The 25,769-nt window shown below is 41.8% G+C and overlaps 1 protein-coding gene and 1 long non-coding RNA gene across 2 annotated transcripts; one reads left to right on the top strand and one right to left on the bottom strand.

Annotated features, from left to right (window-relative positions):
• Positions 1-1,242: 1,242 nt before the first annotated feature.
• Positions 1,243-11,184, bottom strand: TMEM18 (transmembrane protein 18). The gene is made up of 5 exons (XM_004373092.2): positions 11,056-11,184; positions 9,565-9,685; positions 6,881-6,935; positions 2,044-2,137; positions 1,243-1,945 (listed from the first exon to the last, which is right to left on the bottom strand). The coding sequence occupies exons 1-5, from the start codon at positions 11,110-11,112 to the stop codon at positions 1,853-1,855; spliced, it is 420 nt and encodes a 139-aa protein (XP_004373149.1). The 5' UTR covers positions 11,113-11,184; the 3' UTR covers positions 1,243-1,852.
• Positions 11,185-16,181, top strand: LOC111819981 (uncharacterized). Its single transcript, XR_002823552.1, has 2 exons — positions 11,185-11,735; positions 16,095-16,181. It is a non-coding gene; the product is annotated as an uncharacterized LOC111819981 (long non-coding RNA).
• Positions 16,182-25,769: the final 9,588 nt, after the last annotated feature.

The raw sequence follows: 25,769 nt of genomic DNA, 5'->3' as shown, positions 1-25,769 counted from the left end.
ATTTTGTAAAGCACATATTAAAATATTACACCTCTTCTAATAAAATTGATAGCATTATGTTTCTGAGCACCCAAATTATAGGGAAGAGAAAACTTAGGAAGGAATATCATCAGTCTTCGTGTTTCTCATAAAATCTATTGGTTGAAACAGCTAAATATCTACTAAGTATTTCTATGTTAGTAATTTTGCATCCTGAAAAATAAAATCAAAGGATTCATTCGACATTCTTTCCATGGAATTGTAACTTGGTGCCTTTCCTTATATCTTTTTTTTTTTTACTGATTTTGTTGTTGTTGAGAATATTCTCAACAACAAAACATCCACCAATGCAACAGACTCCACGCGCACCGTTTAGTGACACTGATCACATTCTTCGCGTTGAACGTTTTTAATGACCATGGAAAAGTGCAGCAGCCTCTAGTTTATACTGTTAGAGGGAGCCTAGCCCGATCAGAGAAGGAGCTCTGGTGGCGCAGTGGTGAAGTGCTGGGCTGCTAACTGAAAGGTTGGCAGTTCGAACCCACCAGCTGTTCCCTGGGAGAAGAGACCTGGTGATCTGCTCCAGTAGACTTATAGCTTAGGAAACCCTACGGGGCAGTTCCATCCTGTCCTACAGGGTCGCTAAGACTCGCACCTACTCAAGAGCACACGACAACAACAGCAGACTCATAGGGATTGGCCCATTACATTGAGATGTAATGTGTTTATTCAAAAGCTTGCCTCAGAAGTCTTTTTTAAAGGTTTCTCAACCTTGGCACTGTTAACATTTTGGGGTGGATAATTCCTTGCTGTGGGCGCTGTCCTGTGCATTGTAGGATGTTCAGCAGTGTCCCTGGGGTCGACCCATTACCTGCCCGTAGCAGCCCTTGAGTCATGACAATCAAAAATGTCTGCAGACATTGCCAAGCGTACCCTAGGGGGCAAAATCACCCTCTGTTGAGAACCTCTGCTATCCAGGCAAAAACATAAAATGATAAACAGGTAACAGTGCCATAAGAAAGTAAGTCATCAGGGAACACAACAGAGTCCCGGACAGAGCGGGAGAAAAGCACGCAGCAGAACTCAAAATCACATAAAAAGACCAGATTTAATGGTCTGACAGAGACCGGAGGAACCCCCGAGACTACGGCCCCCAGACACTTTGTTAACCCAGAACTAAAACCATTCCCGAAGTCCACTCTTCAGACATAGACAGGACTAAAACAAAAATAATACTTGTGAGGAGTGTGCTTCTTAGTTCAAGCAGATACACAAAACCAAATGGGTGCTGTCCGGAGGCAGGATGAGAAGGCAGGAAGGGAAAGGAGCTGGTTGAACAGACACAAGAAACCCAGGGTGGAAAGCGGGACTGTGCAGTCACGTTGCAGGGACTGCAGCTAATGTTACGTAACAGTATGTGTATAAACTGTGATATGAGAAATGAACTTAGCTTGACACTTTCACCTAAAGCACAATTAAAAAAAAAAAGTCATCATTTATTATTTACGCTTAACACTTTTATACTGATTTAAGATGTTATAATTAATATGTACTAATTACATAAATGATGTGAACTACTTAGCAAGCAATGAAGGGCTCTGCGCAGACTATATAGTTTAATTAGAAACACTTCAAACATTCTAAATACAGATCTAGGTTTAACGAACCTCGTTACTGATTATCAGGTGAGCGTTGGCTTTAAAAACCAACTTCAGTGTGTGTTCTATTACCGTAGATATTACAATAAAAGAATCTACCATTTTTTCAAACTGTGGATCAGTTGCTAAGAAGGGGCCCGACAAGGTGCACTTCAGTGTTGGGAGTGACGGTGGAGAAACACCCAACGTGAGGATTGACAGTAACTGTCGTGACGTCATTTCTTCCTTCTTCGTTTCTTCCCCTTTCTTTTCTCTTGTGAAGCCTTCAGGTCGGTCATTGCATTTACAGTCTTTTGTACCCACAGAATCTAAAAACAAACATTTCGAGGCATGTTTAGAATGGGGAAGATTGTACACATGGCGTATACAAAGAAAACTACAACTTAAATGGCTGTAACGTACATACCACAATGATCATGGCATTGAACAACAGTGGTGTTGAAAATACTAGAGAAATGAACATTCCCCTCGAATCAAAATACTGGTATTTTGAAAATAACCTGTTTTGGGGGAGGAAGAAAGAAAGAAAAAATTCCTTAGCATAACATAACAAACATTTGCAGTGATTAGATTATGTCAATTAAAAGGGTCGCTATGAGTTGGAATTAGACTTGACGGCAGTGGGTTGAGTTTTGGATCCTACCCCCAACACTCGATCTACCCCTCAGATCTTTTATAATTTCTAATTCCTTAAGGAGACCTGGCTGCACAGTGGTTAGGCGCTCGCCTGCTAACTAAAAGGTCGGTGGTTCGATCCTACCAGCCGCTCTGCAGGAGAAAGATGTGGCAGTCTGCTTCTGTAAAGATTAAACCTGTTGCCATCAAGGTAATTCTGACTCATAGCGATCCTATAGGACAGGGTAGAATTGCCCCATATGGTTTCCTGGAAGTGGCTGGTGGACTGGAACTGCCAATCTTTTGGTTAGCAGCCGAGTTCTTAACCACTGCACCACCAGGGCTCCTATGGGGCACTTCTGTTCTGTTCTATAGGATTGCTATGAGTCGGAATCGACTCGATAGCAATGGGGTTTTTTAAATCTAAAATGTTAAGCTCATTTTGAAGAGAATACACTAGATCACATTAGAAAGCCTGTTTGTGGAGAGAAGATGACAGAAGTAACAGTAATTAACCTAATGATAAACTTTGTTTTAGGCAAAATGAACACTTGCGCATAATAAGCTCCTCTGGGTTAACAGGGAATTGGACGCTGACTGTAACATGCTGTTGTCGTGAGATTCTTAAACCTGTCTAGTACCGATTTCAATACATTTTATAAATGATAAAGTAATAATAGTTGATTTACTCTATAGCTACTTTAAGGCAGGTACTATACCAGGTTCCTTCATCTAACGTAACTCTCACTTTATTAAAGCAGGCATTATTATCTCTTTTTGTAGGAGGGGAAAGGAAGACTCAGAAAGGTGAAATGATCGTCTTGCCCAGAGGTACCGAGCGAGTAAACGGCAGAGACGGGCTTTGTAATGAGGTGTTGCTCTCCGATCAGCCAGCGCAGAGACTATGGTGGAGAACGGCTACCAGCACGTGCAACAATTCAGTAACTCAGTGACAAAGAACCAGTGAGTACCTACCAGGCACCAGGCACATACGCTGGAGACACAGCAGTTAACAGAAAAGATAAGAATTCCTGCTTAACATTTATATATAGGTTCTCTGGGGTGGTGGTGGGGGGGGCAGAATCAGCTAATTAAGAGATCATCAGTTGAAATATGTAGTCGGAATGGACTTCACAGCAACTAACAACATGCCATGATTGATATTATCGAGAAAAATACAGCAAGGAAAGGGCATAGTGTATATGAGCTCGGGCTGCTTTCTTTAAAAAGCTCATCAGGAAAGGTTGTTTCACGACATTTGAACGACTGGATGCATATGAGAGAGTGTGCCACACAGACACCAGAATACAATGTAGATGTCGGAATACAGCGGTGTGGCCAGTGTGGCGAGCACAGAGTTTGAGTAGGAGGGATGGCAGCAGAAAATGAGATGACAGGGAACAGAGAGAAGCCAGGTCCCATGAGGCTCTGTGGCCATTGTAAGATTCTGCCTTTACTCTGAATGGTACAGAAACTCGTCGGATGGTTCTAAAGCAACAGTGCTTAGCTTAGAATGGCTGAGGGAGGGTGAAACAAGGGTGGAAGGAGAGACTATTTAGGAGGCTGTTACCATAATCTACGTGTAAGAAAAAGGTAAGCTAGGATGGTAGAGATGAAGGTGGTAGAAAATGGTTGAGCTCCTGATTTATGTTAAAGCTAGAGGCAACAGGATTTCCTGAAGAATTTTCTTTGTGATGTGTAAGATTCTTGGCCTAAGAAACTGTCAGAAAGGCTATCATTTACAAAGGTGGAGTTGAATGATTTTGGAAAGAGAGTACAGAAGTCAGTTTGAAAATGATATTTTTAAGATATTTACTAGACAATCAAGTAGGAATACAGTCATGTCACTTAACGTCCACAATATGTTCTGTGAATTAGGAGTTATGTGACTTGGACATTGTGCAAACACTGCAAATATTTAGCAAGGCTGTATGGGATACTGTAGTATACCTGTGTTGACTAAATAGCCAAGATACTGTACACATACAGTACTGTATTTCAGCTAATGTAACTGGCAAGATAATATATGGGTTAAGTAGGTTAATACTGTATAATACTCTATACATAATACATTGTAAATATATACACTACTGTATACTGGAGTGGCAGTGTGAGGGCCTAGGTGGTGGCGTGCAAGGCCCAGGCAGCCAGTGGCAGCCCCAGGGCTGGGGGAATCCAGCCTGGATTACTGAGTGCAGCCATTGAGAAAAGCCAAACTCCTGTGTATGTGTGTCTCAAAAAGCCCCCCCAAATGGCTGCCAATGTGGAATCAATGTCTCAGTACTGGAAGCAATTTGATCTACGTGACTCTAGTTTACTGCCGGCAATGGGGAGCCCCCAGGCGTGCCCTTGGCACATTTGGGAGGTCCTCTGACAGGCAGGTGGGCGCCCTGGGGCAGTGGGTGGCAGCTGCCAGGGCTTGGCTGCCCGCTGCCCATCAACAGGTACACTGTAAATATACACTACTGTGTACACAGACTAATATGTAATCTGTACATCCATTTATGTCTGCTACATCCCCTTCTCCGATCGGGATTTCTGAACTCTATTATAACCTTATGGGACCACGGACCTATATGCGGTCAGATGTTGTCCAAACGGACATTATGTGGGGCATGACTATACATACACACATATATATGATAGAGAAATCAAATAAAGTATGAACTTAAAATTAACATCAAATTTAGCAATATAGAGGTCATCGGTGTCATTGACGAAAGCTTTTTAATCAACGAACAAGAGGCTGACTGGAATGAGTTTAAGAGAAAACAGGAAGACAACCTTCCAGTCTTACTACAGAGAGGACCTGAAATACGGATTCAGCAGCTGGAGAGGGATGCAGCCAATGGATCTTTATAAGATGAGAAACTGCAGTGTGTTCTTATGTTGATGGGGGATGGTTTGGCAGAGAGACAGTAACGAAGCAGGAGAGACAAATGCTAAGTGCTGTGGCCCTGTCTTGGAATATGAAGAGCAGATGGGGCCTGGTGCACAAACAGGTTGATCTTAGATGGAACAGTCAGGCCAGCCCAACAAGGAGGAAGACAGATGAGATGAACATAAAAGCAAGTAGGTAGGACATGAATCTTCTTCTCTGATTCCTTCTATATTCTCACTGAAATATGCAGCAAATTCATTAGCTGAGAATAAGCAGCTGTTGGAGGTTTGAGAGAGAGGAAGATTTAAATAGTCACTAAGCATAGTGTCTGAACAAATGATCTAGGTCAGTGGTCAGCAAACTTTTTCTGTGAATGGCCAGATATTTAGGTTTTGTGGGCCAAGAGACAATGTCCTCATCTTGTTCTTCCCAAAAGGCTAATTTATTTTTTTTTAACATTTAAAAATGTAAAAACTATTTTTAGATCACAGGCCATACAAAAAGTTAGTGGGCCAGAGCTGGCCCGTGGGCCACTGTATGCAAACTTCCATCTGGGGAAATGTGGTAGGTTTTTTGGCTGTGAAAAAGTCTCACCTGAGCAGGAAGAGTTAAATTTAACCAGACATAGGGTTCTGACACTCACGTAGGATAAGGTGAGAGAAGGGTAAAGAGAAGTTGAAGGCGTATGCAAAAGAATAATTATAATGATGGACTATGAAATATAAGCTAGATCGTGAGTAAAAAGAGATCATAAAGAGGTCACAGAACAAAAAATACCATACGATCAACAGGTTATAGATCTTAAAAACAAACAAAAACTCGTTGCCATCAAGTCAATTCCAACTCATAGCATCCCTATAGGACAGAGTAGAACTGCCCCCATAGGGTTTGCAAGGAGTGGCTGGTGGATTCGAACTGCTGACCTTTTGGTTAGTAGCCAAGTTCAGCTGGCTAGAAAATTGATGGAAGTTACCAGGTTGTTAGAGGAAGTAAGCTGGTAAGATAAGAGGTGGTGGATAACGTTGCAAATTTAAAATTGAGATTATAAAGGAGGTGATAGGAAGGCGTAGGCCAGCGTACAACCAGAGGAAGAGATGCAGTCGTCTGAGAAAGAGGCCAAAGAACTAAAAGTCCACAGTACCGGGAGGGCTGAATACATGGACACTGCAGTCACCAACAATAACGGTAACAGTAGTGCTACAAAGAGTAACAGGATGCCAGAACCAAAACCTTCAAGAAGGGAAGGAGTTACCCAGGGATTCACAGAGCACAAGAAAAAGCAGTAGGAACAGCAGAGCAATATTCCTGAGAAAATGAGATTCAGGTATGCAAGGTTTCAGGGACGACAGTGGGAGAGTGGTCGGAAAGCAGCATTACTTTCTGCTTCAACCATGATGATGACTGAGTTCTCTCTGAAGTTTCAGTTTTTTACTCTGCAATTAAAATTACTTTAAAAAGCCCATCAAATTCTGTCACACTTCTGCCATTAACTGTTATATTAACCAACACAGTACAGCTGGAGTTGATCAATCAGAAAATATAAACAAAAAAAATATTTAACAAGTTGTTTCTCAAAGCTGAAACCTATCAATGCAAAGCTGCTTCAATTTTAACTTGGCTTCAATTATTTAATTCTTTTGTTTCCTCTTTGAGTCCTGTGATCTGTATGGAATATTTCTTTGTGACAACACCATCGTAGAAGATATCTCCTAAAATACAGTCAAAATTAAAAGAAAATTGGCTTTACCTCCAGTTCATTGCAGCCACTTCATTAATATATTCAGCACAATAGACTAAAATTACTGAAAAAAGACAAAAAACTGTTAGATTTTAAATGACTACTAACCACTATAGAATAAATCATGTATTTGTAATAGAATATTTAATGTAAGTATAAGAGAAGAGCAAAAATTTGATGAGAAATGCAATTTCTATTTGAGATATAATGTGAGAAGTAAAAATTATAAAATTGTAATTATAGGGCACACGCATTTAACAAAAAAGAAAATCAAGGTCAATGCAAGTTCAAGGTTTTGATGGTTTTGGCCTTGTAAAGCTGTTCAGCAGCAGCAGTCATGACCGGAATCCAAGTCTACTACCTTGAAATCAACTGTTTACCATGCAGTAATATTTGCCTAAAATGGCATTTCCTATACAATACAAGGCAAAGTTAAATCACATGCAACACCATGTAGCAGAATTCAAAGAGCTGTTAAGACTAAGAGCTTAAAACTACCTGTTTTTCCACCTCAAACATTCGCACAATGGGGAAATTACTATTGAGACTTTCAAAAGGAATTGGATGGAAAAGCACCTGTTAGCGCTGGAAAGAAAGCAATGGAGAGGGATGACGAAGCTGAATAGCAGGACAGTAATAATGGCAGCTAACGCTTATGAGAGCTTTCTATGGGCTCTTCGATTGATCTCATTTAATGTCTGTTCAGTCTATCTAAACAGGAGCTCTGCTTATCCCAGGGGCAAAGCAAAGTTAAGTGACTTGCACAAGGTCTCACAGCTAATTCCATGCTAATGCTGATATTCAAACCTATGAAGGACGGACCTCAAAGCATGCATTCTCAAACACCACACTCTGCTAATATACTGACCTGCACAAAAATGAAAAAAAAAAAAGTCATATGGAAAATTAAAAAAACTTAAATAAACATTTCACCAAAGAAGAAATACAAATGGTGAGCAACACATGAGAAGCTCCTCAAGGGCATTAGTCATCAAAAAACAAACTAAACAAACAAACAAACAAAAAAAAAACTCACTGCTGTTGAGTCAATTCCAACTCGTAGTGACCCTACAGGACAGAGTAGAACTGCCCCATAGGGTTTCCAAGGCTGTAAATCTTTAGGGAAGCAGACTGCCAGATCTTTCTCCTGCAGAGCAGCTGGTGGGTTCAAACTGCCGACCTATTTGGTTAGCAGCCAAGCATTTTAACCACTGCACCACAAAAATTAAAAAATTGGTTTTACTTCTAGTTCACTGTGCTCTTGGAGTTTCCTGCATGACACTCATCACAGTTTATAATGACACATCTAGTTGTAGGATTACCCAAATGTTGACGTTCCCAGCTGCAACCCTAGCATGCCCTCACATGCTTGCTAGTTCTGCATGAACTGAAAACAGTACCTCTATCTCCAACCCTTATTTGTCCAGTACTATGTCTGCAAACTCCCTTTACTCCTGTACTTCTAAATCATCTTGTTCAGATTTCCCACTTTGCACATGGCCAGCTCACCAACCTTATTTGAGATTTATTAAAAAGTTGTTGCTTTTTGTTAAAATACCATGACAAATTTTCAGTGACTCCCCAATATCCAGAAAATCAAAAAAAAGCCTCAGCCCAACCATTTTAGGCTCTACCCACACCTTCTACCAGGTACACTGATAACTACTGAACACAAGGAACGCCGAGCTCTCGCCGGGCTGGGTTTCTCTGACGTTCGGTCCGTGTTTCATATTTATCTCCACTTCTGTGTATCAGTAAAGCTGCCCTCCTTCTGTGAGCTTTCTCCCCATATCTCATTCCCGAGCTAGGTATCTGTTTCTCTAGCTTGTCTTAGTAAAATGTTACTTTCCATGCCCCATATCAAGACCTTACTTTTCCACATAATCTTTCTCCATGAGGCACTGGTGGCGCAGTGGTAAAATTCTCGCCTTCCAGGCAAGACTGAGGCTTGACTTCTGGCCAAGGCACCCCACACACAGTCAGCACCCGCCTGTCAGTGGAGGCCTGCAGGTGGCTATGATGCCGAACAGGTTTCAGCAGAGCTTCCAGACTAAGGTGGACTAGGAAGAAACGCCTGGTGATCTACTTCCAAAAATTAGCCAGTGATAACTCTTTGGATCACATGGTCCAATCCACAAGTGGTCGTGGGGATGGTACAGGACCAGGCACGATTTCTTTCCATTGTGTGTGAAGTCACCAGGAGCTGACTTGACAGTAGCTAACAATAACAACAGCCTTTCTCAATCTCTCCATGCAACTCATTTCCTTCTCTAAATCCATAGCCTTTATCTTTACAACTGATTTGGGCAATGTTTTAAATTATTTTATGCAGAGAACTTTCCCTCCTAGTTTGTCTTCTACCTCCCAGAGCAAGCAGCATACTAAGCACAAAGAGGAAAACAACTTGTAGACAAGACAGTCAGCACTGCATTAAACTGAACTCTTCTTTGAATGACTTGTATTTAGTACCCTTGCCTGGGACGTAACTGATGATCAACAGATTCCTCTTAAATTCAATACCCAAAAATTATTTTACATTTATAGTTCCCGAGACTCTAAAAATCAAAGTGGAACACAGGATAGAGGGGCTGGTGAACATGTTTATGTGTTTTGAAGATACAGACACCACATAAACACAAGTATCTTACATAGTAATCTTAGTCACAGATGTTTTAATTTTTTATTCTACTCACCTAGGCATAGGAAATGTCCAATCTGTACTTTATACCTTTGGAAGGAGAAACAAGTGAGGAGCAAGCAGAGGACGTGGAAGACAACGAGTCCTATCAGCCACGGTTCAGTCCAGTCTGTCTGCTGTAAGCACAAAACATCAGAAGTTCAGCGTCAGGTCTTGTGCAGAGCTTTATCAAGGATCAAGTCAGAAATCAGCGACCCCAAACCAGCCATCAAAAATCCCACACAGCACAGTTCTACTCAGGCACACATGGCATCACCAAGTGTTGGAATCGACTCTGTGGCAACTGGTACTGATTTACCACTGAATACTCCTTGTGCTACTGAGCAATCTCTCCAGAATGGCACGGTCCGGCCTCACAGAGAAACACGGGAAAAAGGAAAGAGAAGAAAAGGCAGGACAGAAACAAGAATCCATTCTATATTTCAACCATAATCAACAAACCTTAAACATTTTTAAAAAGATACACCACTGGTTTAATCTTCAAGTACATACTTGACGTGACCCTTTTATTTATTAAATAGCGTTTTCAAGCGGGATAGAATCTAAGCAATCACTCAGCAAATTATACGACAAGGAAGGGAAGTTGATGCATTTGGTTCATCCCAAAGTTAAAACATGAATTCATATTTCAAGCTCTGTAAGCTAGTATTTAACTACTTGGAAAAATGTGGCAGTCTGCTTCCAAAGATTTACAGCCTTGGGAACTCTATGGGGCAGTTCTACTCACTCCTGTAGGATCGCTATGAGCCAGAATGGACTACCACAACAGTGGGTTTAGTTTTTTTAGTACTGCATATCACTGCTACGGAGCCCTGGTGGTGCAGTGGGCAAGTGCTCAGCTGCTAACCAAAAGGTCTGAGTTCGAATCCACCAGCCGCTCCTTGGAAATCCTCTGGGGCAGTTCTGTTCTGTCCTATAGGGTCGTTGTGAGTCGGAATAGACTCAACGGCAGTGGATTAGGTTTTTTTGGTACTGTGTTATCTGCTATTTGCATGAATGTCTCGACCTACCAACAGGATGAGGCATAAAGCAGGCACTCAAGAGCCCGGTACATAGTCATTCAACAAGTTTGTCCTTAACCGTCCAATGAATGAACTAAAAACGCCAAAGAAAGCAGACAGGAGTGGGGAACGCGGGGCTTCTGAGTCCACCCTGCTGCCACCGAGCGGCGCAGGGCAGCACCCGCCGCCCGTGGGCGTCCCGGCCCGCCCCCGGCGGCCCAGACCCCCTCCCCAGGGTGGGCCGGCCCTCCAGACGGAGCTGCACCCCGGCCGTCCAGACCCCCGCCCCGGGGTGGGCCGGCCCTCCACGGCGGAGGTGCACCCGGCCGTCCGGACCCCCGCCCCGGGGTGGGCCGGCCCTCCACGGCGGAGCTGCAGCCGGCTCCCGGGCCCAAGCGGGGCAAAGCCGGGGAGCCGTGGAACGGCCGGAAGTGCGCTGCCCCATACCGCCTCCCGCGCCCGGAGGCTTCAGAGCTGCGAGTTACCGTGATGACGGCGGGAATGCTAACGGGGAAGGTGTCGACTGAGAAGGCGGACGGCATCTTCCCGGAGAAGGCCCGCCCCTTCAGGAACCGCCACTGAGGACGCCTCCCCCGCCCGACTGGGATCCCCGCTAGCCGAGTGGCGTCTTCTCGCGAGATCTTCCCGGCCTGGGTATCGCTCCAGATCTCGCGGTAGTACAGGGCATTTTAAAAAAGTAATAATTAAAACTGAAACTGGATTTCTATGCTTTTTCACTTGTATTATTTGGTACAGAGGACAAAAGCTTTATTTTTTGCTTCTTCCCCTGTGTTGGACAGAGGGAGAAAGTTGGGAAGCGAGTAGAGGCTATTTCTGCAGGATTAGGGGGCATTTGGAGGCCTGCTGGCGCTGTAGTTGAGAGCTACGGTGCTTAACCAAAAGGTCAGCGGTTCAAATCCACCTCTCTGCTCCCTGAAAACCCTCTGGGGCAGTTCTCTTCTGTCGTATAGGGTGACTATGAGTGAAAATCCACTCCATGGCAACGGTTTGTTCGTTTAGGGGATATTTGTAGCATTGCTCACAGCCTCTTTTTCTGAAATGGCACACTTCTAAAATTATATAGTACCAGAGCCGCTCACATGCCCCGCGGAGGAACCTGCCCACCAGGACGCTAGGGGAGCAGTGTCTTGGCACTGAGGGCATGGTATGTGATTTTATGTATACCCATAATTGTTTTTTTTCTTTTAATGTGAATGCTCTAGATTTGCTCTTTTCACTTTACAATACAGTACTGTATTTCCTTTTACACCGTCTATAGTAATTGCCTACACAAAATCTATTCCTCTCCTATCCCCTTCTGTTAGCTAACAATATCCAGATTCTAGTAAACACCCCTTTCCCGCACAGCCGGTGTGCTTAAGGGTTGTGCTTTTCAAACATTAGTGTGCATACACATCACCTGGGGATATTATTGAAAATACAGATTCTGATTCAGTCGGTCTGGGGTAGGACTTAAATTTCTGCCTTTTTAACGAGAGCCCTGGTGGCACAAGTGTTAAGCCATTGGTTAAACCAACCCAGTGTCTCCACCATGTGGTAAAGATTACAGCCAAGAAGACTCTATGGGGTAGTGCTACTCTGTCACATGGGGTCACTGTGGTTGGAATGACTTCACAGCTCATAACAACAGGTGACCTAGTGATGCCGATACTGCTGGTCCCTTTCATACTTCGAGAAGTTAGCCTTTGGGAGAAGCTCACCCTTTTCTCAGATCTAGGGGTAAAGACTTTGATTGCTTCTACCTAACTGGGATATTTCCAGTTCTCCCTCCAGGGTGATGCTTCAAGCAACCAAGCTTTAATTCAGTCAGCACATGATATTCCTCTGCTAGGAATTCTGTCCGCAATAGGTACGAGAGCTCTTTAGACTTCTAGGACAGAAGTTTCCCTGAAGTTCAATGAAAACTATTTGAAAAGATACTCTACTTTTAAATGGAGTTGAATAAGGGTGTGAAGTCAAGAACAACTGCAGCCATTTTTTGACTAACATGAGGGAACCCGACCTCAAGATAAATCTGTCACGGAAGAAAGCAAAGCAGAAAGGATGAAAGAAAACGGGCTCTTGGTGGCATTCCTGAACCACTGAATCAAACCAAAATGGAAGCTAGGTTTTGCTCTGGACTTCCTAGTTACGTAGCCAAAACATTCACGTTATTGTGTACGTGAGTCTGCATTGGGTTCTCTTTAAATTGCCGCCAAAAGAATTTTATCTGAAATACCTTCCACATCTGGGTGGAGGCAAGTCCTGCCAATTATATTTCCAAGACTTTTAAAGTCTCTGAATCTCTCATCCGCTTTACCACGCTTACCCATTCCTTGTCTAGACTCCCACAGTAGTTACGTAAGAGGTCTTCCTGTTACCCTCTGGCTCTCCTATAATCTGTTCCTTACACTGCAGCTACAGTGATCCTAAAGTCACTACTCTGTTTGAAATGCTTCAGAGGTGTCCCATTGTTATTAAAATAAACTACTCTTCTTGCTGTGGCATGTAAGGTTATTGGTATATTTAGTGAGGTTTTTTGCCTCTATTGGTTATCTTTGGAAACAATGTATATCTAGAAAACATTTCTTCTATAGTTTCATAATTTCTTGGCTAACGTGTTCATCTCTCTTGTTACTAATTTTTTATCATCTCTAACAGTGTTTATTTGTTCATTAATTTTTTTTCATTGCAGTTGTCAAAGAATCACTGTTTGGACTTACTGGCTAGGTCTCCACTTTTTAAAATGTATTTCCTGCTTTAATTTTGTATAATTTATTTTTCCTTTTGTTTAGCTAATTATGTATTCTTTCGCTAATGTGTCATGTCAGCATATTTAGTTTATTTATTTATTTTCTTTCTCGTTTCTTATACATACATTTAAAACTATAAGTTTTCTCTAAATAGTGCTTTGCCTGCATTCTATTGGGTTTACCATTTACAATTTATGGTAAACCATTTACCATTTAGAATTATTATTCTGATTTACTTTTAAGTAATTTGTTTATGTATATTTTTATTTCTCAAGTTTTCAAGTGAATAATTTTGGGGAGCTATAATTTCATTATTAATTTCTACCTGTGTTGCAATGATGTAAATAAGTGTTTTCAATATTTTTTTCCAGCTTTTTTAGTGAGCTTTCTTTATGGCTGAATACATACAAATCTATAACTGACTTATGAAAATGTATGTGTGTTGCAAAGATAATATATGTTCCGTTTCTTGGATATAAAATTCTAAAGATCTCTTGTAGATCAAGCTGGAAAGTTGTGTTTTTATGATTTCAGTATTTTTATATACTTTTAAATCTATTTGAATTTTCAATTTATTAGAGAATTCTCCCACTATGATAATGGATGTGTAAAATACTACTTGTATTTTATCAGTTTTTATTTTATAATTTGAAGATTCTGTCAATAATTTGATAAATAATATTTTCTTGGGATATTGTAACTTTTGTCAATATGAAATATGAGTCTATGCCTCATTCTGTATTCTTTGTTTTGAATTAAACTTTGTCTGAAAAATAACATTGCTGCACTTACCTTCTTTTTCCTAGCATTTACTTAATGCATTTTGTCCATAACTCCATTTTAAAAATATCTGGGTTGTTTTAGTTAGATGCATCTCTTCTGAGATCATAGATTTGATTTCAAGTTTTAGTAGGTATTGGTGAGTTTTGTGTATGTGTAAATCTAAGAATTTCGTTATTTGATTGGGAAACCTAATGACTATCATTTATTGCCATTTGAATACTTGTTCATAATTAATGTTTCTATTTGGCACACTTAATTTTTTTTTTTACTCTTGTTCTATTAACTAATTGAGTTATTTTTCACTTGTTTAACATCTGCACCCACCTTAGGGATTTTCAAATTAAATGTTCTTTTTATATTAATATGGTGAATTATTAAATTTATTCAATTTTATCACATATATTTTATTTTAAAATATTTTAGTAATTATAACAAAAACAATTCTAATGAATGGTTTTTTTTTCTTTTTCTTTTTTCATTTGTTTTGATGTTCCAGAATTTCTCCACAGTGTTGGTCCTTTTTAATTCATCCTACTGAACTTGCATTAATTCATTTCAGTATAAAAGATCATGTCTTTCTTTTGATTGGGAAAATGTTTGCTTCATTGACAATTTTCCCTTCTCCATTCTCTCTGTTCTCACCTCCATGAATGCCTGTTAGACAGATAGTACATCTTCCTCTCCTGTATGGTTCTTAACTATCTGCTCAAAATATCTTTTGTGGTGGTGTTGCATCTGGGAAGATGGCTTGGCTTGATTTATATGCCCCTTATTATGACGCTCTGAATCTGTGTCCATTCTGCTTCTCATCCCTAAAATGATACTTTGTTATCAACAGTTATATGCTTAAATTATCAGAAATTCTGTTTTGTTCTTTATATCAGCTGACTGACATGAATTTGTGGTTCTCTCTTATCTCTCTATATAAGTAATTATACTTATTTTTAGGTTTCTAGTTCTATTTATTTCGTTTCCTTGGTTATTAGTTTTCCCATTTCTTGTGTTTAATGCCTTCCTTTCTTGCTGTTTATTTTCTTGTAATTTGGGGGGTGTTTACTTGTCCTATACTCTCTTCAAATCTGAAGGTTCTTGTTTTCCACTCTGCTGATTTTCTTTCTGTTTAACGTAGCCTGTCTCTCATAACAGGATTTGTGGGTCTCTTTCATCTTGCCCTTCACATCACTTCCTTCCATTTTCCCAGTTTGTCCCAACTGGTCTGCTTTCCTTCATTTGCTCTTTAGTCTGGTACGTTGAACACGATGGCTCCCATTTTTTCTCCCAAACTGTTACAATCTACTTCTTCAGGAAACCTTCACTGACAACCTCAGTCCCAATGATACCCCGTCCTCTGATTCCTATAACACTTGTATTCTACAGCATAAAACTGAGTTGTCCAATACGATAGCCACTAATCACATGTTGCTTTTGAGTACTTGAAACGTAGCTAGTCTGAACGGAGACACTTTAAATGTAAAACATAGAACAGATTTCAATGATACTAAAAAAATGTAAAACAAGTTGTTAATTGATTTATTATATTGATTACATATCAAAAGGATAATATGTAGACATATTGGGCTAAATAAAATATAGAATTAGAATTTCGCCTTTTTTTCTTTACTATTTTAATGTGGCAATAAAAAAGTTTAAATTACATCAGTGGCTTGTATTCTTTTTCTGCTGGACCACACTGGTATAGAATCTATGCTACTGTGTATTTGGAACTTTTATACTGTCAGATAGGATCAGATTTAGATATGATTTGAATGAAGAAATATAGATTTTGGTTATTTCAAAAATAACTTCCCAAATTGTGATTCTCTATATAAATAACTCATATACAGTTGATTTACGAGAGCTATATTAATGAGTAAAATTATGTTTGTAAACAGCAGTGTTTTACATATATTAGTATATAACTAGTAGTTAAAACTACTAATTAATAGTTTTCTTGCTCCACAGTCAACTTCCATTGTTATTTCACTCAGGTCTCAACAGAAAAAAGAACTTACACCAGATGGTTTAAATGAAGAGATAATAATGAGAAGTCTGGCGTACGGATTGAATTACGTCCCCAAAAAAGATATGTAAGTACTAACTCCTGTGCCTGTGAATGTGATCTCATTTGGAGAAATAGCGTTTTCCTTTTGTTATCAGTTGGGTCAAATGAGGTCATACTGGAGTGGGGTATGACCCTACTAGTCCTAATTCCTTCTGAGTGGTGTCTTGTGAAAAGGGAGTGAGACACGGGAAAAACGCGCCATGTAACAGAGGCAGATGCACCTGTCTACAGCTAAAACAAAAACCATTGCCATCGAGTTGATTCTGATTCATAGCAACCCTACAGGACAGAGTAGAAGTGCCTCACAGGGTTTCTAAGAAGCAGCTGGTGGATTTGGATTGCTGACCTTTTGGTTGGAGTCCTGGTGGCTCACTGGTTAAGAGCTTGGCTGCTAACCAAGAGGCTGGCAGTTCAAATCCACCATCTGCTCCTTGGAAACCCAGTGGAGCAGTTCTGCTTCGTCCTGTAGGGTCGCTGTGAGTCAGAACCAACTCAGTGGCATGTAACAACAACAGTAACCTTTTGGTTAGCAGCTGAGCTATTAACCACTGCGCCACCAGGGCCCTGCCAACAGCACAGGAGTGCCAAAGATGACCGGCAGCCATCAGGAACTAGGAGAGAGGCCCACAGAAGGTTCAACCTGACTGAGACCCTTATTTGAACTTTTAGCCTCCAAAACTGTGAAAAAATAAATTTGTGTTCTTTAACGCCACCTACTTTATGGTATTTTGTTATGGCAACCCCAGGAAGCCAAGACAACTACTTAAAAGAGGTGTGGGCAGATTACCCGGAAACCCATTTCTGTGGAGTCAATTTCGACTCATCACGACCCTATAGGACATTAGGACAGAGTAGAACTGCCCCACAGACTTTCTAAGGAGCAGCTGGTGGATTCAAACTGCCAACCTTTTGGTTAGCAGCCTGAGCTCTTAACCACTGCGCCAGCAGGGCTCCGTGCACTGAATAGGGAATAGGAAAGGGAAGGTGAGACACCAAGAGAGTACCAACTACAAGAAGCCGTTATGACCCTTGAATCTGAAGGGATTAGGGAAGATAGCATTGCTGTCAGAGCTCAGTGAAAAGTCAGAGGGCCTACCTAGCAGAAGCCTAATACTTAGAAAAAGGATCTACTGAGAAAGAAATGGTATGAAAACAGGAAGTGTGTGTGGAAGAAATATTACAGCGTTGTTCTTCTCCTGCTTTCTGATATCCTGCTGGTTTCTCCCATTGTCCAAACCCAAAAGGCAGCCAGCAAGGGAGCTGGGAGATACAGCCCGCAGGGATAAGCCACTTGTAACACAGGGAAGGGCAGGGAAAGGTTGAAAATGGCTTTCAGTGTGGGGAAAGCGAATGGAGACTAGGAGCACAGCACACCGTTTCTGCCACTCATGGCTCATTTTTGCTCTTTGTTCAACTACCGCGAGGCTCTTACTCCCTAAACTGGGGACTGTTTTCTGTCAATTCTGTTAGACTGTAGGTTCCCTGTGTGGTACAAACGAGTAAGCGCTCAACTACTAGCCAAAAGGTTAGCCAAAATTTAGCCGAAAGGTTGGCAGTCAAACCCACCCAGGAACGCTTCAGGAGACTGGCCTGGCGTTCTGCGTGCAGAAGATCATCGCCTTAAAAACCGATAGGACACTTCGAATCTGCACACGTGGGGTCGCCAGGAGTCTGAAACTACTTGACAGCAACTAACCACCACCCCCACCTGGGAACCTAAACTATTATCATCTATCACAAGTTCTCTCAAATACGATAGGAGGATATTATGTTGGTAGCTGCCATCAAGTTGGCCCCAACTCAGTGGATCCCAGAGGCATGGGAAACAAATGCAGCCAGATCCTGCACAGTCCCCATGATCACTTGTAGATCGCCAGGTCTTTTGTCCTGGTTTGTCTTAGTCTGGAAGTTCCGCTGAAATCTGTTCATCATCATAGCAACACACAAGCCTCAACTGATAGACAGGTGGTGGCTGCTCATGAGGTGCATTGGCCAGGAATCTAACCTGGGTCTCCTACGTGGAAGGTGAACATTCTAGCACTGAACGACCAGTGCTTCATGTGAGACAGCAGAATAGGGGAGGGAAAAAATAATCAAACACATTAAAATATGCAGAGCTGTTATCGTCCCTACTTCTGTAGCTGAACATGAGGAGGTTGAAGTTGATTATTATAACTTTCTTCTTTTAACCCATATTTCATATTTCTCTTACCCTCTGTCAGGGTTCTTTGCCTGGTGAGATGACAAAACTTCATTCATAAAGAATCCAAGTCACCAGCGTAGATTTTCCTCACTGAGGCTGACTTGGTTACTACTGCTTTACTGGGTTGCCAGGTTTTTCAGTGACCTTCATTAATGGACACCTGAGTATTAAGAGGTGTCTAGTGAATCACCTTGTTTCTAGATATAGCCCTCCTTGCCCCACATGTAGCAGCAATCCAATTTCCCCTTGGAAATAGAGATCGAACGCTCTTCCTGGTCTGTCAGTTGAGATGAGATGAGGAGTTCCAAAGTGCCGGGAGGATGACCTCAGCTTTCACTTTAATGGAACCATGACTGTGTTCCCCGGACGAAGTTCCTTCCTCAGGAATTTTTACCTCCTGCCTTCTAAGGCCAAAATTTCAGCAATAGAAAAGAATTCTAGCTAGCACCGTGACTGAGGCTGCAATACAATAGAACAAGCCACAGTTCCATCCGGCCTGTTATTTCAGGTGGATGAGGTATAAGGTACAGTGAGGACCATGAATCCTAGTCTATGCAATCGCTTGTTAGGCTCTAAAACGAGTTACTTAGAAATGATGTTGTGTGGGCTAGCAGAATAGTAAATAAGGGTTCTGTAAATCCAGGGGTAACGGCTGTCAGAAAAATTCAGGACAGAAGAGGAATATCAGTATCTCGCATACACTATTCGTTTGAGAACAGAATACTGTTTCATCCAAGGTAGGAAGGGGCCAGTGTATACAACCTAGACCCAGATAGCTGGCTGACAACGTCTTCTCCCCATCTACCCTTGAAGGGTGGCAACAACTGACCTTCTGCCTTCAACTCCCTTGGTAGTGGTGTCACAAAGATTTAGTACTGGCGTTTGTTGTTGGCAGGTTGGACATGTAAGCAGTAGTAACCAACTCAGCCTTGGTGAGGAAATTCTGTACTGGTGACCCTGTGCATAGCCTCCATCTCTCCTACTAACACCACTTGGTTCACAAGTACCTCAAGTGTGTCTTAGGAAAATGACTGATATCCACAGAGTCAGTCCTACCTTAAGAGCCTCCTTTTCAGTGGATGCTCTGAAGGGCATTTAAACTGACCATAAATATCTTCACACTGTGCTCATTCTGGGAGATGCAAGCATGTGCCTTCCCACCTCATCTCTTCCTTTCAACAATTTTTAAATCTTGTTCATTCCAAGTTCCTGACCAGCCAGTCAATCTGTTAGCTACTCCTAAGGATTACTGCAAATTCTTTCCTTGTATTCTTACCTGGCCACCTTCTCTTACATTAAATTGGACATAGGTATGACATAAAAGTTCTGTTAACATGATTTCTCACTAGTGTCTTTATGGGCCTTTCAAAGTGGGGCTGAATGAACCTGCCAATCACTGCCAGCTAGTGTGAGTATATCCTGCAGACCCATCTGTAAACCAGGTGCCTGGATTTTACTCAGCTGTGAACTGGGTTCTCCCTGGTTCAGTCATAGCTGAGGAAACAACACCAGAACAGATCCAAATTTTTAAAATTTGAATGAACTGAAATGGGAGAAATTACAGGTCAAAGCCCTGGCAGAATCTTAATCTCCCTCTTAGAAAATAAGGGTAGCATATGCACTGCATAGCAACCAAATCTCTTGCCCTTCAGATTTGGAGCACAGGTGGACACAGAGGTGCCCCACTCAAAGATGGCGGCCTACTGCATCACTTTGAATGTGTATCACTCTCCACAGTCCTGCCAACAATCTAATCTCACACATCAGGCTCCTGAAAGGGCTCACTGCGCCTCTTCCTAGTCTCCCATTCCAGGGCTTTGACCCAGAATTTTTCCCCTTCCAGTTATCATTCCAGATCACCCAAACTGTAAAAATTCGGGTCTGTTCTGGTTTCACTTTGCCAGCCGTGAGTGAACCAGTCTGAACTAGTCTGAAGCCCTGGTTTTACCTCTTCTGTTAACTTGCCATTGGGAGGTTCCCATAAGCCCATTAGTGTGGTTTGAAGGAAGAGTTATCATGTAGTCTGCCCCACCTGGGCATGCAGTTTATTTATGGTGTGGACCAGCTTGAGCACGGTCTTACATAAATCATTCCTATTAAATGAGGAAAACTGCTCTGTGTTCCCGAGTTTATGATTAGATGGATCATAAACCATCCAATTCATTTGAGTTTCCCCAGACCACACAGTTCATGTCCCATGGGCAGCTTTCAATCTCTGTCAGGAGCAAGTTAGGACCTGCCTTTAAAGGAAGATGAATTTTCAGCACAAGAAGCCATGGCTTTGCTCCAAACTTGAGGGGTCTTCACTCTGATTCTTCAGTTAGGACTTGCTGTATCTGCCAGAGACTTTCAGGTATCTTTGGTATCTTCAAGCACTGCTTGTTCTTATCCTTACTAAGAGTGAGGTCAATACCTGTGTTCCAGATATCAAAGGCTATTTGGATTTGCTCCAGTAAAAATATCACATCTGCAACAGTGGCTCTGCTCAATGCCTCTACCTGACTAAATTTACTATGATTCTCATTTCCCACATTTTAGCCAGATTTTCTATTGACTAAAAGTTGAGTTAAAGGGGTGATGTGATAAAAATCAGCAACTCTGCATCTTCTAAGTCTTTGATGTTGCCACACAACTCTCCAGTTTCCTAGGAGTTTGACATTGCTTTTTGTTTACTATTTTGGTGGTGGCAATGGAGGTGGGGAGGGTTAAAATTTCAGGGCCTTTCACTTATCCCTTTCTGCCACAATAGCACTGACTTCAGAGGCCAAGGGTTTCATGGGGGATGGCATTTCTGCAAGTTACAAAATATATCTGTTTCCAATATTCACTGGGGAACTGGGGAAATGATTATAAGACAGATCTGTACACCCATTAGACACACTAGATCCACAATGAGAAAGACTGGGGCCAAGACTCTGTCCAGCATCTGACCTCCGTTACACCCTCACTCTAACCAGTATACTAGGATGCAGTGTTGGGTGCCCAGGGATTGGTGACAACTCCCAACCAGTATGTAGTAACCTCGGAGATGGCCTGGATACCCTGATAAATGGACACAGGTCCATCTCGGGAAAGTCCTAAACTAAGGCTTACAGTGTACACTTGTGAGCATATTGCAGTGACTTTCCTCAAACAAATTTACCTCCCTTCTCTCAAGTGGCTCTGACTCTGTTAGGCAGTTTAGTTCTGGGAACTGAGTAAGAGGCCGTGAATCCCCACCATTGTTACTGCTCATTGGTTCAGGATTTTTGCCAGTTATTTAGTTCAAGCAACAGCTTGGTGTGCTGCCCAGACACTTTATGTCTAAAGACACTAATAACTGCACACTGTCAGATCTCGGAGGGTCAGAACTCTGGTTCTGCTCAGTTCCTGTGGTTTACTCTAATAATTGGGCCCACTAAATGTTAAGTGCTGGCCCTGTCCTTTACCGCTCTGTGATGCCTTTATTGCCATTGACATCATGGAGCTCAGTAGCATAGCTTGTGGACTATCAGCATTTATCCCTTGGGTTCTTGAGGGTTCTTGTAGTTCCTCGTGTCCTTTGCTAACCCTGGATTCCTGCTTCAATGTACCGTGTCTCTGTACTGCACTGTTTTGATCCCAATATGAAATCCAGTTCCTCTTATTAGTTTCCACAGTGGAGTTTACAATGAAGCATTCAAGTGCACTGCAGATTTTATTTATGTTTTCATGGGATAAACTAAAGAGGGATTTACATTTCCAGTAAAATAGAAATAGACGTATAGGCATGGACATTCTTAAAATACTTACAGTGTATTCCGTCAGGATGAATTTCACTGCCTCCTCAACATGGCTAACCACATTGTACCTATTCTTGCTTCTCACTCACGTGCTTCTTGCTGATTCTTCTCTCTTTTCTGTTTTCCTCTTCCTCTTTTTAGTCAGTCTAAATCTTCAGAAACAACAAAATCGTACCTTGGTTTGATGTAGTGGTATATACTTTCTTCTCTTAAGGCTTTAAGGAAATAGAAATGGGAGGGAGGGTCTACTTTTTATTCTGAGCGCTCATCAAATGCTTTCTCTAAGAAGATGTAATAAATAAAATATTTTTCCACTTCTCTACAGATGCTAACAACGAAGTGCGAGAGAAATTCAATCTTCTTCCTTCTCTCTCGTTGTTAACTAAACTCATTGCCATCGCGTTGATTCATACTCATAGTGACCGTATAGAACAGGGTAGAACTGCCCCATTGGGTTTCCCAAAAGGGGCTCGTGGATTCAAGCTGCCAGCGCTTGTGGTTACCAGCTGAGCTCTTAAACCACTACTCCATCAGGGCTCCTTTTGTTAACTGCTGTGTTCAAGTGTTATAAGGAGCCCTGGTGGTGCAGCAGTTAAAGTGCTTGGCTAAGAACCAAAAGGTCAGCGGTTCGAACCCGCAAGCTGCTTAGCGAGAGTGAAGATCTGCAGCCTTGGAAGCCCTATAGGGCAGTGCTACTCTATTCTATAGGGTCGCTAAAAATCAAAATTCACTTGACGGCAGTGGGTTTTATGTTTAATATTTATTTCTTTAGGACTACATGGTCTTTTCCTCAGTGACGTCTCCATTCTTTCTTCCCATAAGGTTATCACTGCTGTCTATTTCCTTCTCCACGCGATTTTTAGTCATAGCTTTCTACCGTTATCTAGACTCAATCATACACCATGTTCCATAAACCAAAATCAAAAAATCCAGCAGTATAAAATGTAATCGTGTTTGTGAAATCTATAATGAAGTATTTTAAACAAAGTTTATGTTCTTATTTTATTTCTGTATATCTCCCTATGAAGTGCAATGGGTACTTTTTCTAAAATTTTTTTTTTTTTTTGGTCTGGCCCTTGTGGCCTCAGCCTTTGTACTTTCCCGTACTCCTAAAAGACATGAAGCTTTGAGCAAGTAAAAAACCAAGATGGGAGCCTTTTATCGCCTCTCATGGATGAATTGTATTTTAATTTGGGGAACCAATAGATGGCAGCATAATGCCTCCTTTAACAGGTATCTTCCCTTTTTACTGTGCTGTAATGAGACTATTAAATACCTTTTTTACACGATATTTGCAACAAAAATAGTGTTCATGTATTCATAGTTATTGAATTGAGAGGTTGGAGTCTACGCCATTTACCTTAATTTTAGGCAGACAAATATTTTTTCCTGAGGATTTTTGAATGGCCAAATCTGGTAGCTCTGCCTCTTGCTTTCACAGCTTGCCTTTAGAAAACTGTAGTCATTTAAAAAAGTGCTTTTGAAAAGTCCGTAATTATGGATAATACAAGATTCATAGAGGAAAAACTAGCAAATTTAATATTACTTTGCATTATATTTTCTATACTTTATAAAAGTATCCCTGCCTCAATGCTCAGATAGGAGTTTATAGAAACCTCGATTGTAACACGTACCACATTGTATTAACTTGGTGTATTTGTTTCAGTTTTCCTTAGTAGTCTAATTGTAGATTATTTGTTTGTTTATTTTTATGCTATCAGTACATCTAACATGGAGTATATATGCGAAAATGTTGGTGACGTGAATGAATGAATGAATGAATCTGTAATAAAGCTCATTTAATAATTTGTTGATGAAGTTTATTTTTTATATAAAGACCCACAGACTATACATAATCACGTGTAGTTAGTGTAAATCATTCTTAAATTTATTGACAAGGACATTTTATGCAAAAGAAGAAGGGAAAGAGAAAAAGAAACAAAGTTAATGTTTTCTACTGGGAAAATCGAATCAATAATGATATATCATTAGTAGGGAAGGTTTCCTTTTTTGCTTTATTCCTAGACCAAAAGATGCTAAACGTGATAGCATTTTCCAGAACATATTTACAAGGCCAACACCAGTGTATTGTTGTTGTATTAGGATGGATGGTATGATGTTCCTCAAGTCACAAGTGATTTCTGTAGAATTCCTTAATGTGTATCTTTGCACTATTGAAGAGAAGAGTTCAAAATCTGCCTTGCATTTGGAGATTTTTCCTCCTTCTTTGTTTGGTTATATGGAGACAAAATAGAAACAATGCCTGAAGCATGGTTAGGAATTAAGTCATGCTAATACTATGCTTGGAGTCCCTGGGTGGTGCAAAAGGTTAAAACATACTTGGCTACTGTCATGGTTTGAATTATGTCCCCCCAAAAATGTGTATATCAGTTTGGCTGTGCCATGATTCCTGGTACTGTGTGATTTTCCTATATGTTGTAAATCCTGCCTCTATGATGTTAATGAGGAAGGATGGGTGGCAGTTCTGTTAGTAAGGCAGGAGTGGATCTACAAGACTGGATTGTGTCCTGAGGCAATGTCTTGAGATATAAAAGAGAGAAGTGAGCACAGATACAGGGGGACCTCATACCATCAAGAAAGCAGTGCCGGGGGCAGAGCGCGTCCTTTGGACTGGGGTCCCTGCGCCGAGAAGCTCCTAGTCTGGGGGAACATCGATGGGAAGGCCAAGAGAGAGAGAAAGCCTTCCCCTGAAGCTGACACTCTGAATTTGGACTTTCAGCCTACCTTACTGTGAAGAAATAAACTTCTCTTCGTTAAAACCATCCACTTGTGGTGTTTCTGTTACGGCAGTACTAGATGACTAAGACAGAATTTGGTACTGAGAGTGGGGTGCTGCTCTAACAGATACCTAAAATGCGGAAGCGGTTTTAAAACTGTGAATGGATAGACGTACGGCAGTGATAGAGGACCAGCAGCAGCAGAGAACCTACAGCAGCGGAGGAGCGGCAGCAGCAGAGAACCAACAGCAACAGAACCAGGAGACCAGTGCAAGATGGCGCTGGAGCCGACCCACAGAGCGAGAGAGCTGAGTGCCTGTGTGCAGGAGGCTTCCTGGCGGAGTGGGGTGCCTCTGAGCACTTATCGGTGGATCTAGGCTTGCCGACCCATGGAGGGAGAGAGCTGAGTGTCTGTGTGCATGAGGCTTTCTGGCGGAGTGGGGTGCCTCTGGGCACTTACACTGGTGGAGCTGCAGAGCTTTGGAACACTTGCCCCAGCAGGGCAGATGTGGGCATGAGGCCCAAGGGCCAAGAGGCCACAGGAAACAGAAGCAGAAGCTGAAGAGACAAGGGACACAAGAAGCCAAGCTGCCTCAGTCTCAAAAGGTATGGCCATGACCAGAGGGGTTTCAAAGGGTGGAGCAGTGGCATCTGGAGCTTCTAAGGGTGGAGTCGCCACTCAGATGGACTAGGGGAATGGTGCGCCTAAAGCCAAGGGAGCTGAGTTGCTGTCCCAGTGGGCCTGGAAGGCGGAGCTGAAGCCCAGGGCTGATAGGCCTCCACTCAGAATCCAGAGACTGTGGCCAATACCTAGAGTCTGGAGGGCAGGGCTATTGTGTAAATTGTCTCAGAGAACAGAAGATTATTTTCAAAGCCTTGAGGGCTAATGTAATGTGTTC

The sequence above is a fragment of the Trichechus manatus genome, unplaced genomic scaffold, assembly GCF_000243295.1.
Source record: "Trichechus manatus latirostris isolate Lorelei unplaced genomic scaffold, TriManLat1.0 scaffold00023, whole genome shotgun sequence".
Lineage (NCBI taxonomy): Eukaryota > Metazoa > Chordata > Mammalia > Sirenia > Trichechidae > Trichechus > Trichechus manatus.
This window is presented reverse-complemented; position numbering and strand designations above follow the sequence as displayed.

Coding starts and splice junctions, on each gene's coding strand:
- TMEM18 (XM_004373092.2), bottom strand. CDS start 11,112: ATGCCGTCCGCCTTCTCAGTCGACACCTTCCCCGTTAGCATTCCCGCC. Junction 6,936..9,564: donor TGGACATTTCCTATGCCTAG/GTGAGTAGAATA, acceptor GTCTTTTTTCAG/TAATTTTAGTCTATTGTGCT. Junction 2,138..6,880: donor GTGGCTGCAATGAACTGGAG/GTAAAGCCAATT, acceptor CCCCCAAAACAG/GTTATTTTCAAAATACCAGT.